Source organism: Drosophila yakuba, chromosome 3L, assembly GCF_016746365.2.
Source record: "Drosophila yakuba strain Tai18E2 chromosome 3L, Prin_Dyak_Tai18E2_2.1, whole genome shotgun sequence".
Lineage (NCBI taxonomy): Eukaryota > Metazoa > Arthropoda > Insecta > Diptera > Drosophilidae > Drosophila > Drosophila yakuba.
In genome coordinates, this window is record NC_052529.2 from 8,337,991 (window position 1) to 8,364,400 (window position 26,410).

The 26,410-nt window shown below is 41.5% G+C and overlaps 1 protein-coding gene across 27 annotated transcripts in view; it reads right to left on the reverse strand.

Moving 5' to 3' along the window:
- The window catches only part of LOC6533354 (ankyrin-3), a 60,156-nt gene that overhangs the window by 22,665 nt on the left and 11,081 nt on the right, over positions 1 to 26,410 (reverse strand). For 10 of the 27 annotated variants that reach the window (XM_039373681.1, XM_039373680.1, XM_039373679.1 and 7 more), the window contains 11 exons: positions 25,766 to 26,048; positions 25,286 to 25,692; positions 25,009 to 25,220; positions 23,135 to 23,339; positions 21,911 to 21,937; positions 19,659 to 19,818; positions 18,759 to 19,597; positions 16,212 to 18,659; positions 16,056 to 16,154; positions 15,920 to 16,000; positions 10,403 to 13,014 (listed from right to left, as the gene is read on the reverse strand). In XM_039373681.1, coding sequence (XP_039229615.1) covers positions 10,403 to 13,014; positions 15,920 to 16,000; positions 16,056 to 16,154; positions 16,212 to 18,659; positions 18,759 to 19,597; positions 19,659 to 19,818; positions 21,911 to 21,937; positions 23,135 to 23,339; positions 25,009 to 25,220; positions 25,286 to 25,692; positions 25,766 to 26,048 — 7,373 coding nt within the window. Of the gene's footprint in view, positions 1 to 10,402; positions 13,147 to 15,919; positions 16,001 to 16,055; positions 16,155 to 16,211; positions 18,660 to 18,758; positions 19,598 to 19,658; positions 19,819 to 21,910; positions 21,938 to 23,134; positions 23,340 to 24,122; positions 25,221 to 25,285; positions 25,693 to 25,765; positions 26,049 to 26,410 lie in introns of those variants that run through there. The other 17 variants (XM_039373686.2, XM_015194443.2, XM_015194447.3 and 14 more) reach the window with 6 other exon arrangements.

Genomic DNA, 26,410 nt, shown 5'->3' on the forward strand with positions numbered 1-26,410 from the left:
CATCAGATTCGTCGTCTGAATATTCTTTGGGACTTGGCTTATCAGTCTGAATAACTGATTTGAAACTGTCGTCTGGTTTCGCTAGGACCATTTCGTCTTTCTTCTCAGGCGACTTCGGTTTTTCTTCGGCATGAAGAGGAGACTTATCCCCACTACCAGTCACAGAAGTTACCAAAGAAGTTGGCTGGCTAATAGGTTTGTCTTGTGGTTTTGGAATATCTATTTCGTCATCAGATTCGTCGTCTGAATATTCTTTCGGACTTGGCTTAACAGTTTCAAATACTGACTTGGAACTGTCGTCTGGTTTCGCTAGGACCATTTCGTCTTTCTTCTCAGGCGACTTCGGTTTTTCTTCGGTATGAAGAGGAGACTTATCCCCACTGCCTGTCACAGAAGTTACCAAAGAAGTTGGCTGGCTAATAGGTTTGTCTTGTGGGTTTGGAATATCTATTTCGTCATCAGATTCGTCGTCTGAATATTCTTTGGGACTTGGCTTAACAGTCTGAATAACTGATTTGAAACTGTCGTCTGGTTTCGCTAGGACCATTTCGTCTTTCTTCTCAGGCGACTTCGGTTTTTCTTCGGTATGAAGAGGAGACTTATCCCCACTACCTGTCACAGAAGTTACCAAAGAAGTTGGCTGGCTAATAGGTTTGTCTTGTGGGTTTGGAATATCTATTTCGTCATCAGATTCGTCGTCTGAATATTCTTTGGGACTTGGCTTATCAGTCTGAATAACTGATTTGAAACTGTCGTCTGGTTTAGCTATGACCTTTTCGTCCTTATTCTCAGGCGATTTCGCTTTTTCTGCGGTATGAAGAGGAGCCTTATCCTCCCTACCAGTCAAAGAAGTTACCAAAGAAGTTGGCTGGCTAATAGGTTTGTCTTGTGGTTTTGGAATATCTATTTCGTCATCAGATTCGTCGTCTGAATATTCTTTCGGACTTGGCTTAACAGTCTCAATGACTGATTTGAAACTGTCGTCTGGTTTAGCTAGGACCTTTTCGTCTTTCTTCTCAGGGGACTTCGGTTTTTCTTCGGCATGAAGAGGAGACTTATCCTCACTACCAATCACAGAAGTTATCAAAGAAATTGGCTGGCTAATAGGTTTGTCTTGTGGGTTTGGAATATATATTTCGTCATCAGATTCGTCGTCTGAATATTCTTTGGGACTTGGCTTAACAGTCTGAATAACTGATTTGAAACTGTCGTCTGGTTTAGCTATGACCTTTTCGTCCTTATTCTCAGGCGATTTCGCTTTTTCTGCGGTAAGAAGAGGAGCCTTATCCTCCCTACCAGTCAAAGAAGTTACCAAAGAAGTTGGCTGGCTAATAGGTTTGTCCTGTGGGTTTGGAATATCTATTTCGTCATCAGATTCGTCGTCTGAATATTCTTTCGGACTTGGCTTAACAGTCTCGATGACTGATTTGAAACTGTCGTCTGGTTTAGCTAGGACCTTTTCGTCTTTCTTCTCAGGCGACTTCGGTTTTTCTTCGGCATGAAGAGGAGACTTATCCCCACTACCAGTCACAGAAGTTACCAAAGAAGTTGGCTGGCTAATAGGTTTGTCTTGTGGGTTTGGAATATCTATTTCGTCATCAGATTCGTCGTCTGAATATTCTTTCGGACTTGGCTTAACAGTTTCAAATACTGACTTGGAACTGTCGTCTGGTTTCGCTAGGACCATTTCGTCTTTCTTCTCAGGCGACTTCGGTTTTTCTTCGGTATGAAGAGGAGACTTATCCCCACTGCCTGTCACAGAAGTTACCAAAGAAGTTGGCTGGCTAATAGGTTTGTCTTGTGGGTTTGGAATATCTATTTCGTCATCAGATTCGTCGTCTGAATATTCTTTGGGACTTGGCTTAACAGTCTGAATAACTGATTTGAAACTGTCGTCTGGTTTAGCTAGGACCTTTTCGTCCTTATTCTCAGGCGATTTCGCTTTTTCTGCGGTAAGAAGAGGAGCCTTATCCTCCCTACCAGTCAAAGAAGTTACCAAAGAAGTTGGCTGGCTAATAGGTTTGTCTTGTGGGTTTGGAATATCTATTTCGTCATCAGATTCGTCGTCTGAATATTCTTTGGGACTTGGCTTATCAGTCTGAATAACTGATTTGAAACTGTCGTCTGGTTTAGCTAGGACCTTTTCGTCTTTCTTCTCAGGCGGCTTCGGTTTTTCTTCGGTATGAAGAGGAGACTTATCCCCACTACCTGTCACAGAAGTTACCAAAGAAGTTGGCTGGCTAATAGGTTTGTCTTGTGGGTTTGGAATATCTATTTCGTCATCAGATTCGTCGTCTGAATATTCTTTGGGACTTGGCTTAACAGTCTGAATAACTGATTTGAAACTGTCGTCTGGTTTAGCTAGGACCTTTTCGTCCTTATTCTCAGGCGATTTCGCTTTTTCTGCGGTAAGAAGAGGAGCCTTATCCTCCCTACCAGTCAAAGAAGTTACCAAAGAAGTTGGCTGGCTAATAGGTTTGTCTTGTGGGTTTGGAATATCTATTTCGTCATCAGATTCGTCGTCTGAATATTCTTTGGGACTTGGCTTATCAGTCTGAATAACTGATTTGAAACTGTCGTCAGGTTTAGCTAGGACCTTTTCGTCTTTCTTCTCAGGCGACTTCGGTTTTTCTTCGGTATGAAGAGGAGACTTATCCTCACTACCAGTCACAGAAGTTACCAAAGAAATTGGCTGGCTAATAGGTTTGTCTTGTGGTTTTGGAATATCTATTTCGTCATCAGATTCGTCGTCTGAATATTCTTTCGGACTTGGCTTAACAGTCTCGATGACTGATTTGAAACTGTCGTCTGGTTTAGCTAGGACCTTTTCGTCTTTCTTCTCAGGCGACTTCGGTTTTTCTTCGGCATGAAGAGGAGACTTATCCCCACTACCAGTCACAGAAGTTACCAAAGAAGTTGGCTGGCTAATAGGTTTGTCTTGTGGGTTTGGAATATCTATTTCGTCATCAGATTCGTCGTCTGAATATTCTTTGGGACTTGGCTTATCAGTCTGAATAACTGATTTGAAACTGTCGTCAGGTTTAGCTAGGACCTTTTCGTCTTTCTTCTCAGGCGACTTCGGTTTTTCTTCGGCATGAAGAGGAAACTTATCCCCACTACCAGTCACAGAAGTTACCAAAGAAGTTGGCTGGCTAATAGGTTTGTCTTGTGGTTTTGGAATATCTATTTCGTCATCAGATTCGTCGTCTGAATATTCTTTCGGACTTGGCTTAACAGTTTCAAATACTGACTTGGAACTGTCGTCTGGTTTCGCCAGGACCATTTCGTCCTTCTTCTCAGGTGACTTCTGTTTTTCTTCAGGATGAAGAGGAGACTTATCCCCACTACATGTTACAGAAGTTACCAAAGAAGTTGGCTGGCTAATAGGTTTGTCTTGTGGTTTTGGAATATCTATTTCGTCATCAGATTCGTCGTCTGAATATTCTTTGGGACTTGGCTTAACAGTCTGAATAACTGATTTGAAATTGTCGTCTGGTTTAGCTAGAACCTTTTCGTCCTTATTCTCAGGCGATTTCGCTTTTTCTGCGGTATGAAGAGGAGCCTTATCCTCCCTACCAGTCAAAGAAGTTACCAAAGAAGTTGGCTGGCTAATAGGTTTGTCTTGTGGGTTTGGAATATCTATTTCGTCATCAGATTCGTCGTCTGAATATTCTTTGGGACTTGGCTTAACAGTTTCAAATACTGACTTGGAACTGTCGTCTGGTTTCGCCAGGACCATTTCGTCCTTCTTCTCAGGTGACTTCTGTTTTTCTTCAGGATGAAGAGGAGACTTATCCCCACTACATGTTACAGAAGTTACCAAAGAAGTTGGCTGGCTAATAGGTTTGTCTTGTGGTTTTGGAATATCTATTTCGTCATCAGATTCGTCGTCTGAATATTCTTTCGGACTTGGCTTAACAGTCTCGATGACTGATTTGAAACTGTCGTCTGGTTTAGCTAGGACCTTTTCGTCTTTCTTCTCAGGCGGCTTCGGTTTTTCTGCGGTATGAAGAGGAGCCTTATCCTCCCTACCAGTCAAAGAAGTTACCAAAGAAGTTGGCTGGCTAATAGGTTTGTCTTGTGGTTTTGGAATATCTATTTCGTCATCAGATTCGTCGTCTGAATATTCTTTCGGACTTGGCTTAACAGTCTCGATGACTGATTTGAAACTGTCGTCTGGTTTAGCTAGGACCTTTTCGTCTTTCTTCTCAGGCGACTTCGGTTTTTCTTCGGCATGAAGAGGAAACTTATCCCCACTACCAGTCACAGAAGTTACCAAAGAAGTTGGCTGGCTAATAGGTTTGTCTTGTGGTTTTGGAATATCTATTTCGTCATCAGATTCGTCGTCTGAATATTCTTTCGGACTTGGCTTAACAGTCTCGATGACTGATTTGAAACTGTCGTCTGGTTTAGCTAGGACCTTTTCGTCTTTCTTCTCAGGCGGCTTCGGTTTTTCTGCGGTATGAAGAGGAGCCTTATCCTCCCTACCAGTCAAAGAAGTTACCAAAGAAGTTGGCTGGCTAATAGGTTTGTCTTGTGGTTTTGGAATATTTATTTCGTCATCAGATTCGTCGTCTGAATATTCTTTCGGACTTGGCTTAACAGTCTCGATGACTGATTTGAAACTGTCGTCTGGTTTAGCTAGGACCTTTTCGTCTTTCTTCTCAGGCGACTTCGGTTTTTCTTCGGCATGAAGAGGACACTTATCCCCACTACCAGTCACAGAAGTTACCAAAGAAGTTGGCTGGCTAATAGGTTTGTCTTGTGGTTTTGGAATATCTATTTCGTCATCAGATTCGTCGTCTGAATATTCTTTGGGACTTGGCTTAACAGTCTGAATAACTGATTTGAAACTGTCGTCTGGTTTAGCTAGGACCTTTTCGTCTTTCTTCTCAGGCGACTTCGGTTTTTCTTCGGCAAGAAGAGGAGACTTATCCCCACTACCAGTCACAGAAGTTACCAAAGAAGTTGGCTGGCTAATAGGTTTGTCTTGTGGGTTTGGAATATCTATTTCGTCATCAGATTCGTCGTCTGAATATTCTTTCGGACTTGGCTTAACAGTCTCGATGACTGATTTGAAACTGTCGTCTGGTTTAGCTAGGACCTTTTCGTCTTTCTTCTCAGGCGACTTCGGTTTTTCTTCGGCATGAAGAGGACACTTATCCCCACTACCAGTCACAGAAGTTACCAAAGAAGTTGGCTGGCTAATAGGTTTGTCTTGTGGTTTTGGAATATCTATTTCGTCATCAGATTCGTCGTCTGAATATTCTTTGGGACTTGGCTTAACAGTCTGAATAACTGATTTGAAACTGTCGTCTGGTTTAGCTAGGACCTTTTCGTCTTTCTTCTCAGGCGACTTCGGTTTTTCTTCGGCAAGAAGAGGAGACTTATCCCCACTACCAGTCACAGAAGTTACCAAAGAAGTTGGCTGGCTAATAGGTTTGTCTTGTGGGTTTGGAATATCTATTTCGTCATCAGATTCGTCGTCTGAATATTCTTTCGGACTTGGCTTAACAGTCTCGATGACTGATTTGAAACTGTCGTCTGGTTTAGCTAGGACCTTTTCGTCTTTCTTCTCAGGCGACTTCGGTTTTTCTTCGGCATGAAGAGGAGACTTATCCCCACTACCAGTCACAGAAGTTACCAAAGAAGTTGGCTGGCTAATAGGTTTGTCTTGTGGGTTTGGAATATCTATTTCGTCATCAGATTCGTCGTCTGAATATTCTTTGGGACTTGGCTTATCAGTCTGAATAACTGATTTGAAACTGTCGTCTGGTTTAGCTAGGACCTTTTCGTCTTTCTTCTCAGGCGACTTCGGTTTTTCTTCGGCATGAAGAGGAGACTTATCCCCACTACCAGTCACAGAAGTTACCAAAGAAGTTGGCTGGCTAATAGGTTTGTCTTGTGGGTTTGGAATATCTATTTCGTCATCAGATTCGTCGTCTGAATATTCTTTCGGACTTGGCTTAACAGTCTCGATGACTGATTTGAAACTGTCGTCTGGTTTAGCTAGGACCTTTTCGTCTTTCTTCTCAGGCGACTTCGGTTTTTCTTCGGCATGAAGAGGAGACTTATTCCCACTACCAGTCACAGAAGTTACCAAAGAAGTTGGCTGGCTAATAGGTTTGTCTTGTGGTTTTGGAATATCTATTTCGTCATCAGACTCGTCGTCTGAATATTCTTTCGGACTTGGCTTAACAGTCTCGATGACTGATTTGAAACTGTCGTCTGGTTTAGCTAGGACCTTTTCGTCTTTCTTCTCAGGCGACTTCGGTTTTTCTTCGGCATGAAGGGGACACTTATCCCCACTACCAGTCACAGAAGTTACCAAAGAAGTTGGCTGGCTAATAGGTTTGTCTTGTGGGTTTGGAATATCTATTTCGTCATCAGATTCGTCGTCTGAATATTCTTTGGGACTTGGCTTATCAGTCTGAATAACTGATTTGAAACTGTCGTCTGGTTTCGCTAGGACCATTTCGTCTTTCTTCTCAGGCGACTTCGGTTTTTCTTCGGTATGAAGAGGAGACTTATCCCCACTACCTGTCACAGAAGTTACCAAAGAAGTTGGCTGGCTAATAGGTTTGTCTTGTGGGTTTGGAATATCAATTTCGTCATCAGATTCGTCGTCTGAATATTCTTTGGGACTTGGCTTAACAGTCTCAATGACTGATTTGAAACTGTCGTCTGGTTTAGCTAGGACCTTTTCGTCTTTCTTCTCAGGCGACTTCGGGTTTTCTTCGGCATGAAGAGGAGACTTATCCCCACTACCAGTCACAGAAGTTACCAAAGAAGTTGGCTGGCTAATAGGTTTGTCTTGTGGGTTTGGAATATCTATTTCGTCATCAGATTCGTCGTCTGAATATTCTTTGGGACTTGGCTTATCAGTCTGAATAACTGATTTGAAACTGTCGTATGGTTTCGCTAGGACCATTTCGTCTTTCTTCTCAGGCGACTTCGGTTTTTCTTCGGTATGAAGAGGAGACTTATCCCCACTACCTGTCACAGAAGTTACCAAAGAAGTTGGCTGGCTAATAGGTTTGTCTTGTGGGTTTGGAATATCTATTTCGTCATCAGATTCGTCGTCTGAATATTCTTTGGGACTTGGCTTAACAGTCTCAATGACTGATTTGAAACTGTCGATTGGTTTAGCTAGGACCTTTTCGTCTTTCTTCTCAGGCGACTTCGGTTTTTCTTCGGCATGAAGAGGAGACTTATCCTCACTACCAGTCACAGAAGTTACCAAAGAAGTTGGCTGGCTAATAGGTTTGTCTTGTGGTTTTGGAATATCTATTTCGTCATCAGATTCGTCGTCTGAATATTCTTTCGGACTTGGCTTAACAGTCTCAATGACTGATTTGAAACTGTCGTCTGGTTTCGCTAGGACCTTTTCGTCTTTCTTCTCAGGCGACTTCGGTTTTTCTTCGGCATGAAGAGGAGACTTATCCCCACTACCAGTCACAGAAGTTACCAAAGAAGTTGGCTGGCTAATAGGTTTGTCTTGTGGGTTTGGAATATCTATTTCGTCATCAGATTCGTCGTCTGAATATTCTTTCGGACTTGGCTTAACAGTCTCGATGACTGATTTGAAACTGTCGTCTGGTTTAGCTAGGACCTTTTCGTCTTTCTTCTCAGGCGACTTCGGTTTTTCTTCGGCATGAAGAGGAGACTTATTCCCACTACCAGTCACAGAAGTTACCAAAGAAGTTGGCTGGCTAATAGGTTTGTCTTGTGGTTTTGGAATATCTATTTCGTCATCAGACTCGTCGTCTGAATATTCTTTCGGACTTGGCTTAACAGTCTCGATGACTGATTTGAAACTGTCGTCTGGTTTAGCTAGGACCTTTTCGTCTTTCTTCTCAGGCGACTTCGGTTTTTCTTCGGCATGAAGGGGACACTTATCCCCACTACCAGTCACAGAAGTTACCAAAGAAGTTGGCTGGCTAATAGGTTTGTCTTGTGGGTTTGGAATATCTATTTCGTCATCAGATTCGTCGTCTGAATATTCTTTGGGACTTGGCTTATCAGTCTGAATAACTGATTTGAAACTGTCGTCTGGTTTCGCTAGGACCATTTCGTCTTTCTTCTCAGGCGACTTCGGTTTTTCTTCGGTATGAAGAGGAGACTTATCCCCACTACCTGTCACAGAAGTTACCAAAGAAGTTGGCTGGCTAATAGGTTTGTCTTGTGGTTTTGGAATATCTATTTCGTCATCAGATTCGTCGTCTGAATATTCTTTCGGACTTGGCTTAACAGTCTCGATGACTGATTTGAAACTGTCGTCTGGTTTAGCTAGGACCTTTTCGTCTTTCTTCTCAGGCGACTTCGGTTTTTCTTCGGCATGAAAAGGAGACTTATCCTCACTACCAGTCACAGAAGTTACCAAAGAAGTTGGCTGGCTAATAGGTTTGTTTTGTGGTTTTGGAATATCTATTTCGTCATCAGATTCGTCGTCTGAATATTCTTTCGGACTTGGCTTAACAGTCTCGATGACTGATTTGAAACTGTCGTCTGGTTTAGCTAGGACCTTTTCGTCTTTCTTCTCAGGCGACTTCGGGTTTTCTTCGGCATGAAGAGGAGACTTATCCCCACTACCAGTCACAGAAGTTACCAAAGAAGTTGGCTGGCTAATAGGTTTGTCTTGTGGGTTTGGAATATCTATTTCGTCATCAGATTCGTCGTCTGAATATTCTTTGGGACTTGGCTTATCAGTCTGAATAACTGATTTGAAACTGTCGATTGGTTTAGCTAGGACCTTTTCGTCTTTCTTCTCAGGCGACTTCAGTTTTTCTTCGGCATGAAGAGGAGACTTATCCTCACTACCAGTCACAGAAGTTACCAAAGAAGTTGGCTGGCTAATAGGTTTGTCTTGTGGTTTTGGAATATCTATTTCGTCATCAGATTCGTCGTCTGAATATTCTTTCGGACTTGGCTTAACAGTCTCAATGACTGATTTGAAACTGTCGTCTGGTTTAGCTAGGACCTTTTCGTCTTTCTTCTCAGGCGACTTCGGTTTTTCTTCAGGATGAAGAGGAGACTTATCCCCACTACCTGTCACAGAAGTTACCAAAGAAGTTGGCTGGCTAATAGGTTTGTCTTGTGGTTTTGGAATATCTATTTCGTCATCAGATTCGTCGTCTGAATATTCTTTCGGACTTGGCTTAACAGTCTCGATGACTGATTTGAAACTGTCGTCTGGTTTAGCTAGGACCTTTTCGTCTTTCTTCTCAGGCGACTTCGGTTTTTTTTCGGCATGAAGAGGAGACTTATCCCCACTACCAGTCACAGAAGTTACCAAAGAAGTTGGCTGGCTAATAGGTTTGTCTTGTGGGTTTGGAATATCTATTTCGTCATCAGATTCGTCGTCTGAATATTCTTTCGGACTTGGCTTAACAGTCTCAATGACTGATTTGAAACTGTCGTCTGGTTTAGCTAGGACCTTTTCGTCTTTCTTCTCAGACGACTTCGGTTTTTCTTCGGTATGAAGAGGAGACTTATCCTCACTACCAGTCACAGAAGTTACCAAGGAAGTTGGCTGGCTAATAGGTTTGTCTTGTGGTTTTGGAATATCTATTTCGTCATCAGATTCGTCGTCTGAATATTCTTTGGAACTTGGCTTAACAGTCTCAATGACTGATTTGAAACTGTCGATTGGTTTAGCTAGGATCTTTTCGTCTTTCTTCTCAGGCGACTTCGGTTTTTCTTCGGCATGAAGAGGAGACTTATCCAAAGAAGTTGGCTGGCTAATAGGTTTGTCTTGTGGTTTTGGAATATCTATTTCGTCACCAGATTCGTCGTCTGAATATTCTTTCGGACTTGGCTTAACAGTCGCAAAGACTGACTTGGAACTGTCGTCTGGTTTAGCTAGGACCTTTTCGTCCTTCTTCTCAGGCGATTTCGCTTTTTCTTCGGTATGAAGAGGAGATTTTCCCCCAATATCTGCTACAGAAGTTACCAAAGATATTTGGTGGCTATCAGACTTGTCTTGAGGCCTAGTAGTTCCAAACTCCTTCTCACTTCCATTGTCCGAATGCTCTTTTAAAATAGTCTTCCCTGACTCTCTTGCTGACTTTGGTTTTTCATCTACTGAGGATGGGATATTATCGTCTTTTAAGTGTGAAAGGGAGTCAATCGGTATAACTATCTTGGTATCTTCTGTTGTAATAGTAGTGCTTGCGAACTTAACATTTGATTGAATTGTTGTTGAACTTTCTTCTGCCTTGAAGGAAATAACTTCTTTAGACATTACGTCATGGAAACTACTGAAGGGTGTCACTACTGGAATTGGTTCACTTAAAGGCTTCTCTTGGGGCTTAGGACACTCAATTTTGGCATCGCCTTCATTGTCGGAATATTCCACTTGACTGGGCTTAATGTTCTTCTTCTCAGGGGACTTCGGTTTTCCTTCAGTATGAAGAGGAGACTTATCCTCACTACCAGTCACAGAAGTTACCAAAGAAGTTGGCTGGCTAATAGGTTTGTCTTGTGGTTTGGGAATATCTATTTCGTCATCAGATTCGTCGTCCGAATATTCGTTGGGACTTGGCTTAACAGTCGCAAAGACTGACTTGGAACTGTCGTCTGGTTTCGCTAGGACCTTTTCGTCCTTCTTCTCAGGCGATTTCGCTTTTTCTTCGGTATGAAGAGGAGACTTATCCTCACTACCTGTTACAGAAGTTACCAAAGAAGTTGGCTGGCTAATAGGTTTGTCTTGTGGTTTTGGAATATCTATATCGTCATCAGATTCGTCGTCTGAATATTCTTTGAGACTTGGCTTATCAGACTCAATGACTGATTTGAAACTGTCTTCTGGTTTAGCTAGGACCTTTTCGTCGTTCTTCTGAGGTGACTTTGTTATTTCTTTAGAATGAAGAGGAGATTTTTCCCCAATAATTTCTACAGAAGTTAGCAAAGAAATTGGGTGGCCAATAGGTTTGTCTTGTAGTTTGGGTATATCTATTTCGTCATCAGATTCGTCGTGCGAATATGCTTTGGGACTTGGCTTAACAGTCTCAATGACTGACTGGGAACTGTCGTCTGATTTTGCTAGGACCTTTTCGTCCTTCTTCTCAGGGGACTCCGGTTCCAAACTAATGTGAGAAGTATCTGCACTACTTTTATCTAAAGTTACCAACGAAGTTTTGTGGCTAAATGACTTGTCACGTTTGTCTGACATTGTTTCAGTGGAATGAATGTATTGTGCTTTTTCCCCAGAGTAAAATGTGTCTCCTGACTTGCTATCGTTCGCCATTGGAAATTTCGTTATTTCTCTACTTTCTGTGCTCTTGACGATCTTTGTTGTATCAAAATAGGATGAGTGCTCAATTTTCAATAAAAGGTTAATCTTGCTTTTCTTTTTCAAATTGTCCAACTCCTCGTCGCTATCGCTTTCAATTGGTTCTTTACCTAAATAAGATTTTCCTTCAGTTGGAAATTTATACTCCGAGTTATCCGTCACTGTAACAAATTCAGAGGTCAAGTTTTTCTGTGTCTGAAACTCATCTAAATTGTCCTGAGTGGGAAACTTTACATTGTGTTCAAAATCAGGGTTTTGGTTATCTTTTTGTTCTATTTTGTGCACAAGTTTATCTAGTTTTGATTCAAATTCACTAGATTCGTGGACGATTTTCTTAGTATCCGCAAGGTCAGTTTTCGAAATGGAATGTAATCGTTCGAGGGTGTGTGAAATTTTTGGGAATTCTACGAATTTTGTATCCATAATCGTTTCTATTGGAAATTCTTGTGTATAACAATCTGCTAAAAATCTATGTTGAACTTTTTCAATCCCTGCTACTTCTTCATTTAAACTACTCTTGGCATTAAAATCCTGAATACTCTCCGTAATAGCAAACTTCCCTGACTCGCACTCTAGGAACTTGGCAGTTGTCGACTTTACATTTGTAATAGATGGTAAAGGTATTGGGTCTTCTTTTCTTTCAAAGACCTTTGCCATATCTGAGATTGTGCGCTTTGAGCATATTTTTTCGCATATGTCTTCTAGGTTTTCAGTACTGCTGCTCGTCTTGTTCATGGAAGAAATGGGCGACTGTACCTTTTGTTCTGGTATACACTTAGAGCCCAAACCATCTAAAATCAGATCGGCGTCACTTAAAATCAGCTGCTCTATGGACGAAACATCAACCTTACGGTCTGTTGTTACCCGCTTGCGTGGGCTAAAAGGTTTGGCCTCTAAGCTGGCCGCGGGATATTTGCGTTCTATGTCCTGCACAACTTCCCTAACCGTTGGTGAAGCTTCAAGGACGTCCCTATCTTCTAAGTCTAAATGCTTTTCAATAGTGTCAGTTAAAATCCTTGCAGGTACCTGGTCTACTTGCCTATTTAAATCTATTACCTGTTCTGTTAAAGTCTTATCCGTTTCACAAAAGTCTTCAGCTACCACAAACGACTTGCGCTTCTCGCAAACCTTTTCACAAACCTCTTCTTCAATCTCCTTAAGGCCAACAGCCATGGCCTCGATGGGTGAAATTTTTACCACCTCAGAGGGCGGCTCACATTTGATTAACTTTTCCAGGGCCAAATCTGCTGGCGTAAGTATTTGCTTTTCTAGCTCTACTACATTGGGTTCCTTGTCATCTTCATGGGTCTTCCGTTTTTGTACGGCAAATGGAATGGCCGACACCACTGTACTGCAGATCTTATCCTCCATACTCTGCACCACCTCTCGCACCACTGGCACATTGTCGCCTATATATTTGGGTGTCACAGTGGACGACTTGCCCATGGACTCCAATGATTCGGTGCTGCCACTGCTCTCCAAACGCATGATTTTGCGTCTCACATCACCACAGCCCATAATTTGTTCTAAATAATCCCTATCACTGGCAGTCTTCTCTGCCTCTGTTTTTGCATCTACATCTACGGCTGACTGCTCCTTGAGATCCTTATGTTTTTGCTGATCTTGCCCAGGAATAGTCAAATCTACTTTGGTGCGATCTATTTGTGCTGTCATGGTCGTCGTTGTTGTCATCTTCGGTGTTTGACTACTTGTACTCATTTCTGTAAATGAGGTAGTGTCTTGTGAGTAAAATTTCTGAATATCGGGGGGAGCTACCACACTATGGAGCAGCTTATCAGGTTCATCTGTTCTTGTAAAGGTTTCGGTTTTTACATTATGAACACTGAAGTGCTCTGTTTGAGGCATTCCGGGGATGGCGAATTGGGGTTTGGTTGGGAGAGTAAAGTAGAGTAAAAACAAGCAATATAAACACAATTAACACCAATTTCGATTAAACCATATTCTCTTTATGGTGGATTAGTCTATGTACACAGTGCAATCAAGTTGCCGACATATATACACACACCTTATTAAAGGTTGGTATATATGGCTTTATTCTTACTACAAGCTATACGCCAAAAACCCAGCAGCAGGCACAAACATGCACTTAATGCTTATGCTTTAGTTATTAGTTGAGAAGCGCAATTAAAATTTCTGTTTCGCAATTAACAGATGCCAAATTCCAGATGGAGCATAGCTGAACCGACCCAACTTAAACTGGGATTGAGATGAGCTTAGCTTCATTCAGGTACATACGTTTAGATGCTGCATATGAGGTCGTGGATTATTGGGCCCATTTCTGCTTGTTTGGATGCTGCACAAGATTCAAGGCTTCGAGTGAAATTCAAGAGCTGATCTTAGCGAATTACGTTTGCACATTTTTGGATTTGCAAATATTTAAGCAATGTTTATGTTGATTATGAAATCAAAAAGCAAAACTAGCTAGGATTGCAAGATTTGGAGCAAGCCACGACATCATATGTCACATACTCGTATATTTAATGAGATCTATAAACAACCGATTACATTTAAAAAGCGCGCTGGGTTGGTGGGTCTGGGTGCAAAGAAATCAAATGTTGATTATACAGTGAGGCTATTACAACTGTGGCTGTTATATAATTCGCAAATAATGACAAAAGTACGAATACGAGTTGTATATGCTGTATAGGACTACTACAGTGAGATCTGTATATGACTTGACTTAACATTCAGGTACAGTACACTATTATCGATATATATTTATGGTAAGTATATGCTTTTTCGTTAAGGTTTGGATAAAGTTACGAAAAGCAACAGAACACATAATTATTTGCGAAAAACAAATTAAACATAAACATTGCAAACTGAAGGCCATGGTGGTTCACTGGAGTGTTCTTCGACAAATCCTCATATGGAGATCGAAAGCCGGCTGGAGAACGCCCAGCTCCTTGCTGATCCCAATATGGGCGAGGTTTTGAATTGGTTTTTTTTTTCAATTTCGTAAATCCAAAAGTATGCCAAAAGTGTTTATCTTAATGAAAAAAATCTTAGTAATTGCTAAACGAATGTTAATATATGTAGGTATTGCATATTTGGCTTAGCTATAGATATATTCTATAGGCCGATTGAGTACGAGTATAGTAAACAAGGTTATTACATAGGTTAAACACAAATCGAATTATTTAAATGTAAATTGTAGCTTGCAGTAGTTCGTTAAAAAACATAAACTCAATTGCTTAAATATTTGTAATTGCAAACGTAATTATTATACCATGAGAGTTGAGAGGACAACAATGAGACAGACCTATCAGAAAACGATACCCATCATAGATGTATAAACATAGGACCTGAAGCTGTGGCAACTTTTCAAATTGATTGTAATTATACATCAGAACTTACCATTAAAATACAATAGACTTAAAGTTACTTTAGCGTATTGTTAAGTTTATGTGTATAGTTTATTCTGTTACGCATTGAATGAATCACAATCACAAATCAGCACAAATTTGTTAATATTTTTTAAAATAGTTTCAAAATAGTCCTCACATTTACCAGAGTCGTGACTCTGTTTAAATTCTGAATCGCGCGTACTTGGGAAATTCAAATACGTGACTAAATCTTCCCGAAATGCGCGGCTATCGCTGTACTGCAAGAATGCCAGAGGCAAATTAAATTAAGTATACGCCACCGTTCGGGTTTTGCCCGCTTTTTGCCCCCATGCCCTATGACATAAGTGCGCTAGTGTCGGTTTTTCACCACCCTGCGGTGGATTGGATAGACGACAATTATATAAGAAACCACAGGAAAATACTATTAACTGTGGATGCCTTCACAGGGCTAATGGACTAATAGGCTTTCTTCGGTCAACAGGAAAATATCCCCGATGGGATAGCGATTCGGGAAAAAGTTAAAGTTTTTCACGATTATCGATCCGTGATTGGATCTATCTATTGAATGCCCCACTGACATTGACACCACCGAATGTTATGCATTCACTGCGCAGAACGGCGCCAGACAAACAATTAGCCATGTTTCTGCGACCTTTCGTCAGTGTTAACGTAATTGGATTATCGGGAAACTTAACGACATTTGCTTTGCTACAAGTATCTGCGTGATTTCGTGGCCATATTCATTCATTGCGTTTCAGTTTGGTGTTTGTTATCTTAGGATTGGGATATCCCTTTTAATTTTTTTAGTTTTCGATTTATGGCACTCTTACTGCCGCACTTATAGACTTTTTTAATTAAGATACACACAGTAGCAGTTTGCCATTCGTTTTTTTTACAAATACAATTAACTAACTAACGGTTTTTAGATCGCAATCGTTTAATGGTTGAATGGTACTTTGCATACAAAAAGCCTTTTCACTTAAATCAAAATGGAATGTAGAGGAACGGAGTAGTAGTAGTAACAAAATGGAATAAAACAGAAAAATATTTCAAGGAACACTACGGAATGTGGCAAAACTTTAAATGAAAAAAATTCAAATTAAAAGAAGGGGTGTATAAAAATAATGGTAACAGATTTATATTCTTTTACCGAAAAAGGCAAACATAAGAAAATATATAAAGTAAGTTTACATAACAATTACAAATTGCATAGAAATTGAGCATAGTGGCAGCCACCCATTTCAGGACTTGCACTTACCAATTTTGGTAATGGCAGAAACGCGTTCGAGGGTCGACTCTGTAGTCGTATGCAGGGTGGTCACAGTGTCGGCCAGATAATCTATTTTCAAATTGTTTTATAGATTTAACATTAAGCTTAACCAACACCAACTTACCACGTTCTAGGCTGATCAGTTCAGGCTCTTCGTTCTGCTTTTCGGTTTTGTTGTCACTCGGAGTTGGTGGCGGAGTCTGGGAGTGTGGGATTTCGCTCTCTGTATCAAGCAATAAGGTTAGACCAAATGATAACTTAGATCATTTAGACAACTTACCTATTTTCTTGAGCTCATCACTTATTTCAATCACTCCCACGCTCATCTTCTTGGTGATTGTTTCGCCCACCGATTTGCAGAACTCGGCATCGGTCAGTGACTTTCGTGGCTCCATGGAGACTGGTGCAATAAGTCCCTGCTCCAACAATGAATCTCCTAGCGGCATGGTGGCCTGTTTGCCGAAAGTGTCACTGTCATATTCGCTCGCCAGTGGCTGTGGCTCCTGGGTGACCACACTGGTGGTCAGCTTGGGCGTGTGGAACGGCGAAGCTTGATCTCCAACTGGTGCTGCAGACTCAATACCATCGATCAGCTTATCCGTCGGCTTGCAAATGTCTGTAGGCAGCTGTGTCTGCTGTTCCATAAGCAGGAAGTCCTCTGTCAGTTGACGTTCACTCAGGGGTTTTTGCTGTTTCGGTTGTTCTACCATTTGCTCGGCTGACTTCACCACCTCTTCTACCAACGACTTGGCAGGCTCGGAGACCAGCTGTGTTTGCTGCTCCATGCTCAAGAAATCAGCGGTTAGTTGTCGCTCGTTGAGAGGCTTCTTTTCAGTGGTCTTCACTAGCTCAGGCTCGACCAGAGGCTTTGTGGTTTCTTCGAAAACGATTTTCCTGGGTTCCACTACAGGTATCTTACTCGCAGGCGGTGAGGACTTCACTGTAACAATTGATTCTGGTTCCGAAGCACTTGTGGATGTCAAACTGGATTCGAGGGGCTTCTCAGCAGCTTGTGGCATGCTTGGCAATTGGGTTTGTTGCTCCATGCTCAGAAAATCACGAGTGAGCTGGTGGGCATCGGCAGTGGTGATCTGCTCCTCGATTTTGTGGAATGTTTCGATAACTTCAGCAACCTTTTCAGCCACCTTATCCTCCTTGGGCTGTACTTGTGAGAGAGGTTTGTCCTCGATTTTAACTAGCTCCTCCACTTTGCTGGATATTTCCGAGGTCTTCTCCGATTTGGCGACCTTCTCCTCGATCTTGTGGAATGTTTCTAGCAGTTCGCTGACCTTTTCCGCGACTGTCTCGGATTTGGCGACAATTTCAGACTGCTCAACGATTTGTTCTTTGAACTGCTCACTCCCTAGTCCAGCGGTCATAATGGTGGCTGTAGAGGCCACAACATCGTCCAAGATTTTTGATTCCCGTTCGACCTGCTTATCCATAGATTTTCTCGGCTCCACCTTGGGTATCTTGCTTGCTGCCGGAGATGTCTTGGGCTCGGCTGCCAGTTTCTCACCCTGCAGGAAGTCTTGAGTGATCTTACGTGCATCTACTTCGACCACCTTCTGAGCTTCGGTTGGTATTGTCTTGACTGGAATCTTTGAGATCGGTTTTTCGGCCTTTGTCTCAATGACCGATTCGGTTTCGCATTCAACTGTTGCACGTGGAGCTGCAGTGGGCTTCATTGAATCATCGCTAGGTTTCCGTGTGAACTTAGGGATCTGTGTCTTAGGCTCACCGCCATGGAAGTCATATTTGACCTTCTTGGCTTCGAATTCGGCAATTGTCTCCTCGATACTAGAGCTCTCGATAACATGGACAGTCTTCGTTTGCTCCGTGGGCACGGTCTTGGCATCCTCCAGGTTCTTAATGGTCTCGCTAACCTTCGTTGATTCGACAGACGACTGTGTGGGCAGAACTGGAGTAGCTTCCACAGACTTGCTACTCTCAAAGGAGCTAATAATGTTTTCAACCTTCTTGCTGGCTATTTCGGTGACCTCGCTGATAACTTGTTGCACCTCCTTGACGGTTTCTTGCGGCACTGAAGCCAGAGGGCTGGTCTTCTCCTTGATCTCCTCATCGAACTTCTCATGAACTGTTGCGTTTGTGGAAGTAGCCGGCAGTTGGCTGCGCTTCTCAATCTCTAGGAAGTCTTCGGTAATGTCGCGAGCCTCTTGGCGGGTTATTGTCGTCACTCGGCTGAAGGTAACGCCATCCTTTTCCTTCTTCTCGGCAGCACTAATGTCCTGGACAATCTTGTCAGTCTGATCTGGAGACGATGGCTGGTCCTCCTCCTCTGAGCTACGCCCGGATGTCCTGAACTTGTGCGTGAGTTCCTTGTCGAACTCGCTCTTGCTTATCTCGGTTGAGTCCATCTTGCCCATCTTCATCTTAATGACTTGGTCGGGTACAGTGGTTGTCTTGATAATCACGTTATCGGCAGGCAGTTGCATTAGAATTTCGGACTCATGGTGAGCCTTCTTGTCCTCGATGAGACTCTTTCGCTTGATCTCGGTTATTTCGCGGGTGATCTCTTTCTTTTGGGTTGAGGCAGGAATGGATCGTTCCATGGACAGACGCTTCACAATCTTTTCCCGTCGTTCCGCTACTGTTCGCTTGGCAGCTTCCTCATCGGACTCCGATTCCTCGACCTCCTTCTCCTCGGCAGAGTATTTGACTTCTTCGCGTTCGTTAATTTGCTGGATTCGCTTGCCTGGGAAGAGAACTTAAAGAGTTATTTCAAACACGTTTGACATTATGGGTTAAAAGGATTCGAAGAAAGCGATATATATAGACTTTTATAGCCATTGCAATGTATACTTACTTTCTCTGCGAACCAATTCCTCCACGGACTCCGAGTTCTTCATTAGGTCCGCCTCATCGAACTCACGCGAATGCGACAGTCGTCCACTCTTACACTTTTTCATGATGTCGTCTCGTCCAATGTTTTTGAGTGCCGTTTCCAGCGAAAGAATATCGTAGTTTGGTTTGTCCTTATACAGGCGAATCATGCTCTGTGCCTGCCTGGCAATGCTATCTGTGTTGTGGTTGATGATCTCATCGATCTCCTCCCCATTGATGCCGATCTCCGGGGCCAGCTGAATCCAGTCCTTACCCAGCAGGTTGGATAGATCGACGATGCGGATGTCACCAATGTAATGGTCATTTTGATGCTTGCTCAAGCTGAACATTGAGGTCCTGTAAGCGGAGGTGACGCGGTCCGAAAACGCGGTTGTGGAATCGGGAATCACAGCCTCCGGGAGAACGATGTTCAGAATGCAGATGGGCTGTTGCGGTGGCTCGCCCTTGGCCACCTTGGGTTCCTTCATGAACAACGTGCGTCCAACAATATCAGCATGTTGATCCTTGACACGTACAGTGAACGGCAGACGGTTCTCTCGGAAGGCCTTGAATTGCACCTGGAGCTGGTCGCCCGATTTGGTCACAGGCACTAGATTGCCAGCCATCTCGATGTACTGCGGCTTGCCCTCGAGGACCTCGACATCACGGCTCTTGGCCACTTCCGTGTAGAGCTCATGCTTCTCCAGGGTTTTGTCCTCACGATCATCGGTCATGCAGAAGACCCGGAGTCTCGCTTCGAATGGTTCTATCTTCTTGGCAAATACCACAAACTTGGCAATGAACGGCACATGGATGACTTCCCTGTGTTCAAAGATGCAGAAATTATGAATGGAACTACTTGTGGTGCAGAGCAACCACTTACTTGTACAGTTCAGTGGCCATTTTGGTGGCATCCGAGATGTTGCGGCAATCCATCAGCCAGAAACGAGCTGATACTGTGGTGGTAAAGGAGACACAGTCGTTGACAAATGTCAGGGGCGTGGAACCGGTGACATCCTCCCATTGAGCACGAGATGGTCCGCCTGGCGATGGATTAGTTAGATGGAATACGGAAAGGTTCAATGGCAGGTCTAAGGCCTTGGAAAATGGGCTTTACGCATAGACTACATATATATATGTAAAAACTCTTGAAAATCTTTACTGTTGTCTCATTAGCAGATAAATATTGAATTAATTCCAAAATTGTTGAACTAATTTCTCAAACGAAACCATAAACTCAACACAAAAACTTTTTTTCAGAGAGAATTACGATTGTGTGTGTTAATTACAAAGCAATTAGATGGAATAGGAGTAGTATTGAAAATTATTATTGTATATAGTTTATGGTATAGTATTAAAATCGTATTTAGCGATAAGTATTAGATATATTTAGTATCATATGGTTATCTTATGGCATGGCATGAGTGTGATGATATAAGTGGAGTCTGTTGAATGTCAAAAGAAGAGTGTGTAGTGTGTAGTGTGGGGTGTGTGAGTTTATGAGGCACTTTGATTTCAAGCATATATTTGGTTAATTTGGTAGGGCTGTAGCATTTACAGAGGTACGAGTACTAGGGTACTTGTTGCGCTTACGTTGAAGCCGTTTCGAAACAACATGCTTAACACTTTGGAAAAAAACTAATTTTTGGCTTCTTTTGAATGGAAATTAAGTGAGCGTGTCAAGTGTTACTTGTTGTAAATGTGTTCAAATCAACATAAGATCCAAACGAAATGGAATCAAATACAATCAAATAATACAAATTATAGAAAACCAAACGTAATTAAATAGGAATGTATAAAAGAATCGTCAACTTATTGATATTTATTTAATATGTTTATATTTGTATGGTACATTAACAAAACACCGTTTGTTATATGATATTATTGAGCTTGCCACAGCGATCGCTTGACTTTAGTTTCTTTCTCAATAGTTGACACTTATTCGGTTTCAGAAAAGTTCTCTTTGGTGCCACAAACAGTAGAAATTCGAAATTGATCATTCTTAATTAGTTTGATTTTTCTTCTTAAATCAAGAAACAATGTACATAATAGTTCTGCTTTCTTTGAAACGAAATAATATCAACCAACACAAACTGTTAACGTTCAATAAACAACGGATAAACAATCTACAATCAGGTGCACGGCATTCCAAAACCGAAAATATTAACCAAAATGTAAACGTAAAGCTTCAGAACCTTAACAAGTATGATATGTTTGAATGGAATAAGGATAAGATTCCAATCGGTAACTAAATAAATCAAATTAGTCTGGCACGATCTGGTGGCCTGGCTTTAAGTACGGTTTCAATGGCCCAAAGAGCAACTTTAGTTGGCGTTTAGTTTAGCTTACAAAACCTACAAACTCTTTAATGAAATTGTGCAGTTTAGTTATATATTTGGCAACAAACCGCGTGCAGTCAGAAAATCGCTTGAGTAATTCATATTATTGTATGTTAGAGGGAGAGAGGTTAGACAGAGAGAAAGAGAAGGCGGCAAAGACGTTTGCATGACAAGCTTAAGGTTCGAAAAAGTAAATTGGAAAGTTTGCTTACTTCAAAAAACTAAGCCGCTTTGAGCTGAAAGCGTTTTCTTGGCTAAGAGAACATTGCCGATCGAGTGGGGCCCATTGAACAGACCCCACCAAAACAGAAAGTTAACCCTGAGCATCTGGTATAGTAAACCCAAAGACGCAGCGCAACCCGAATTTAAGCGAATAACTCAACAAAACTCAGGAAATAAATGGGGGCAACTGAAAACGAAGAACTCAATGAAACGGAGTAATAACCAAGGATTTAAGGCATAGAAGTTGAAAAATAAATTGTTTGAAATATTTGCAATAGTTTCTTAACAAGAGAATTTATCATAAATAAAATATGCAGAATTTTCAAATTTTCCTTTGTCAAATTTGCTTCTTGGATTTGGTTGTATGCCTCATTTTGCAACACAATATGATTGCTATTCTTAAATTTTTATTTGGTTTTGTTTGGCATAGAACGAAACAACTAAATATGAACAAATAACGATTTTATTTTGTAAACAGTTTCAATTTGAAACTTCATACATGTTTGTGAATTTCTGAATTTTTTTGTATTATTTTTATTTTAGTATTTGTGACATTTGAGTCAGTTTTAGTTACCTTTTAGAGACCTTTTCCGAAACACACCTTCAATGGATTGAGAAAACAGAACGGAATGCGTGCACACGTATGCAATGACGCATTAGTACGAAATTATAGAACAATTAAATAGGTTTTCAATCAAGAATTGAATCGAAGTTTGTTTTGTTTGGGTTTGTTTTTGCTCAACACGAAATCGAAATTGAAATCGAAATCATCGAAAATTATCAGAACGAACTCAAGCGATACAATAAACGCAAATTGAACAAAGGGTAACAGAACGAACACCGTTTGGCACAATGAAGAGACACACTGAACATGACACTGATCTGGGTTGGGATCGAGCTGAAGTACGAGATAAAGTTGTGGAATATCTGTATCTGTATCTGTATCTGTTTCTGTAGCTGTATCTTTTTCTGTTTTTGTTTCTGTATGTATCTGTGGTGGGTGTGTCATTGATGTATGAGCGCATCAAAGGTGGCGAATGGAGGTGAATGCTCTACAACTGTCTAAGATTCCAAAAGAGGATACGATTACGATACGATACGATGCGGGCTACTGCCGGAACAACCCGTTCGAACAACTTATGTTTACGCATCTACAACACAGACACAAGCATAATGTTTCAGTTTGAATCGGATGGGACCTACAAACGAATGTTTCTCAATTCAATCTCATTCTCATAAATTTAATTCGGGAGTCATTAATTCCCAGAGTCATTTTTCATTGGATTTAGATGGCAATTTCCACTGTACAGGTTTTTGGATAGTATAGTATATATGGCATGTATGGTAAATATAAAGTACTACGGTTTAGCACATGAGATACTTGTATTCTAAATGTTATAGAGACAACCAAAACGAATAACGAAAGCACGTACTAAACTCAACTCAACGAAAGCATAAGGTATAGTTACACTCAAGAAATCATAAACAGGAATGAAGTTAACAAAGGCCTGAGACAGAGTTATATATATAGAGATATATAGAAAGAGAGAGAGAGAGATAGGATGTGGAAGATATTGGGGGTTTTCGAGGAGGATCATTAATACTCAAAAAACATCAACTAACGTAATGGAAATGTAAGTGGATATACTTCGTAATAGTCGTAATGGTAATAGGTAATTGGCAATTGGTAATCGATAATCGATAATGGGTAATAATAACTGCTTGGATCACATCGTACAAACAACACAAAAGACCGGCTCTTAGCTGGCGGATCGGTAATGGATCGGCATCAACTTACCTGTAATGGAGCATAGCAGACGCAGGGTGGGCGTATTGCCCGAGTACTGGTTGATCATACCCTGGCTGTGAGCCTTGGGCGCGGGCATGCTGAGTGTGATGGCCTTGTGGAATTTACGGCGACGCGGCTCGACCGTAACAATTGGGGATACGGCCACGCCGCGACCCAATAGCTTCGCCGTGAGGTCGGGATCGACCGGTTGGGCCTAGAACGAGTGTAACGGATTCGATTGGCACTATAGACAAAAATCGATTTCGATCGGCCACGCTTATACACACAGTACACACTGGCATGAGATGAACGCAAAAGTATAACTTAACTTAATAAAAATTGACAAAACAAAATTTTTTATACGAAATATGCGCTTTTTTGTCTGTCGTAGTAAGGCAACGAATAAAATAAATAATATGAAATGAGTCTTTTGGGCTAAATGGTGAACATTATCAATTCGATTCGACACTTTGGGTTTTTTTTTAGTTTTTTTGGTTTTTGTACAATGCTTTTAAGGTGTTTATGCATATTGTTTTCATGGTTGTTGTTGTATTGAGCAATTGCATGTTTTAGTTAAATTACAGCATAAGTTAACTACAAACGATAACAATGTTCGAGCCCATTTATGTCCCAATAAATTTAGTTATCAAAAAAACTCTGTCTACAACTGAAGGGCTAGAAAGTAAACTAAGAACTTTATACAATGTACAGAACGAAAAAAAAAATCATAATAATATTATTGAAAATGTTGAGATTTACAAATATCAGTTAAATGCAAATAAAACGTGCGAAAATTTGAACTCATGAGTGGGGCCATTATAAAATCGTTTTTTGCTTACGGCATGGCTAAAATGTTACAACTTCGTTAGGCACTTCAAACCGGACCCAATTGTAACTCACTAAGTATTTTCACCTCTTATCTATTCATTTTTGAAAAAGCAATTGAATGAAAAGTAATCAAATGAAACGTAATTAAAACATTTTCATTGGCATAAAGTTTTTGTCGAACTAAATTTATTGGGTAGTACTGCATTTCAGAGAACTTGTAAGTATAATCTTATGCATAAGTAGATAATAATCATAAATAATGTATGAATAGCTATAAGTAGTTAGCATATAAGTAAATGTATCATATTATTCGATATTCATATGTATTTCATATGTCTTATCAAGTTGGACAATTTTTTTTGCTGTTTTTGCTCTTGCTGTTAATAAGCTAGCCGAAAATCTGCAATTTGACAGACTTGGCTTGATCCATGATCAAATTCAATCGGTTCATATATAATTGTATTATTGTATGTCACTGTTTTGCAAAGCATTCGTGATTAGGATAGCAATGAGGATACCGATTCCACAATGGCTCCATTAGCTTAGTGCCGTAAAGTTATCAAAGTGTGTCTCAATATAATCAAACAAAGTGCACATATTTCATACGAGTAATAACATTTGGAAACGTTACCTCCAAAGTTCGGTTACAGTTGTTTTAGTTTTGGGAAATTGCCACCAATATATGACCACTGTAATCGAACTTTGGTGATTTAGATCTACCATAATTCACTACACAGGATTTAGGGCGGGTTAACATAGATGGTTACAGTAACTGGATATAGGAGTACTGGTTATAAATGCTCATTTTCATTTTGGAAAACCTTTTTTTGCATTATTTTTGTTTTGATATTTCGGGGAAGTTGTAGATTAAATGCTCGAGTATATATGCTGACCGATAACGTGTAATTGTTTTAGATTTTTACTTTTTTGTCTCAATGACTGCCCCGGTTGATTTACCAGATGAGCGAGAAGCGCTTCTTCTTGGGCACATGATTGACGCTTATTTTGCGCAATTTCTCAGGCGCAACGCCCTTGCGCGGTTTAAAGAGGTTTACCTGTAAGCCAACTTTGATCTTCTTGGTGAGGGCTCCCTGTGGGAAGACGGCCTGCACCTGTGGCACCACGGTGCTGGACACCATGCCGCCCTCCGGTCCAATGGCATGGACCTCCTGACGTATGCGTGATACAACAGCGAAATACTGAGGGAAGTCATAGGTGACGAATCGGCACACATGGTTGCCAGCCTGCTCCTCCAGTTGGGCAATCTCTGTGGCAAACATTTCGGATTATATACCATGTGGGATGTGTCCAATAAACCACATTCTCACTCACCCTCTGGCTCAAAGCACTGCTGCAGGACATCGTGTATGATCTCCTCGGAGTTATCGATGGTGTGCTCCCGCCATGTTTCTCCATTGTCTGAACGCAGTATGATGATCTCGCGCTCCTTGCCGCGCAGCGAGGCAAAGTGTGGCACCTCCATCACCACGGGCCCAATGAACTTGGTGGAGCAAGGACCCAGCTCCAGGACACGACTGGCCAAGGCCTCGCCCTCCATCAACTGGGGCGGATGCATGGTGCGCTGCGGCTTCACATAGCGACAGGTTACCCTGGTTGGCTGACAAGTGGACCTCGAGGGTATGATCATGCGGACGCCACTGTGCCGACAGCCGCGCATCGCTCCTCCACGGGCATCCACCAGGAAGGACACCAAGAAGCTCTTCCAGCTTAGCTTGCGACTGCAAAGTAAACCAAAATTAGTTGGAGCATCTAGCTTTTTATGTACAAATGCAGAGGAACTAGAAAACTTACCCCACATGCGGCGGCTCATCAAGACCAGATCCATTGGCAATGTAAACTCCATCGACGGTGGCCTTGGGTGAACTGCCGTACACCTGGCTCTTGTGTGGACTGATCACCTCCTCACCAATGGTGGGCGGAACTCCAGAGGCGTACTCGGTGCTCTGGGTCATCCGGTTGGAGTCCATGCGCTCATCACGGGTTACATCGATGGGCAGCGAGTCGTCGCCTAGGGATTTCATTTCATCAACGGTCAAATAGCGGTATGGTTGATCTGATAGCATATTGTCTTCGCCTAGAGTTTTGTTTCGATTTCGATTTCGATGCGTTTCGAGGGCATTCCACAGCATTTGCATTTTGTTTAAGCACAAGACAGTCCAATTGGCCATATAGCGTTGTAGTTGTTGTTCATATTATTATTTGTTGTTTGGTGTCATTGGTTATTGTTGTTGTATTTTGTTGTTGTTGTTGTTAAAGTGTTGGAGTTGTTGGTTGATTGGTTGGCATTTGTTGAATTGCAGATGAGAGCGCGGTGCATTGAAAGTAGAAGAATGCAAATGAGTTTGATTTTAGTCACAAAATTTCGTTAGTTTTACATGCTTTACTTTGTAATCGGTATATAATAGATATATATATATATATATTTAGGGGTGATAT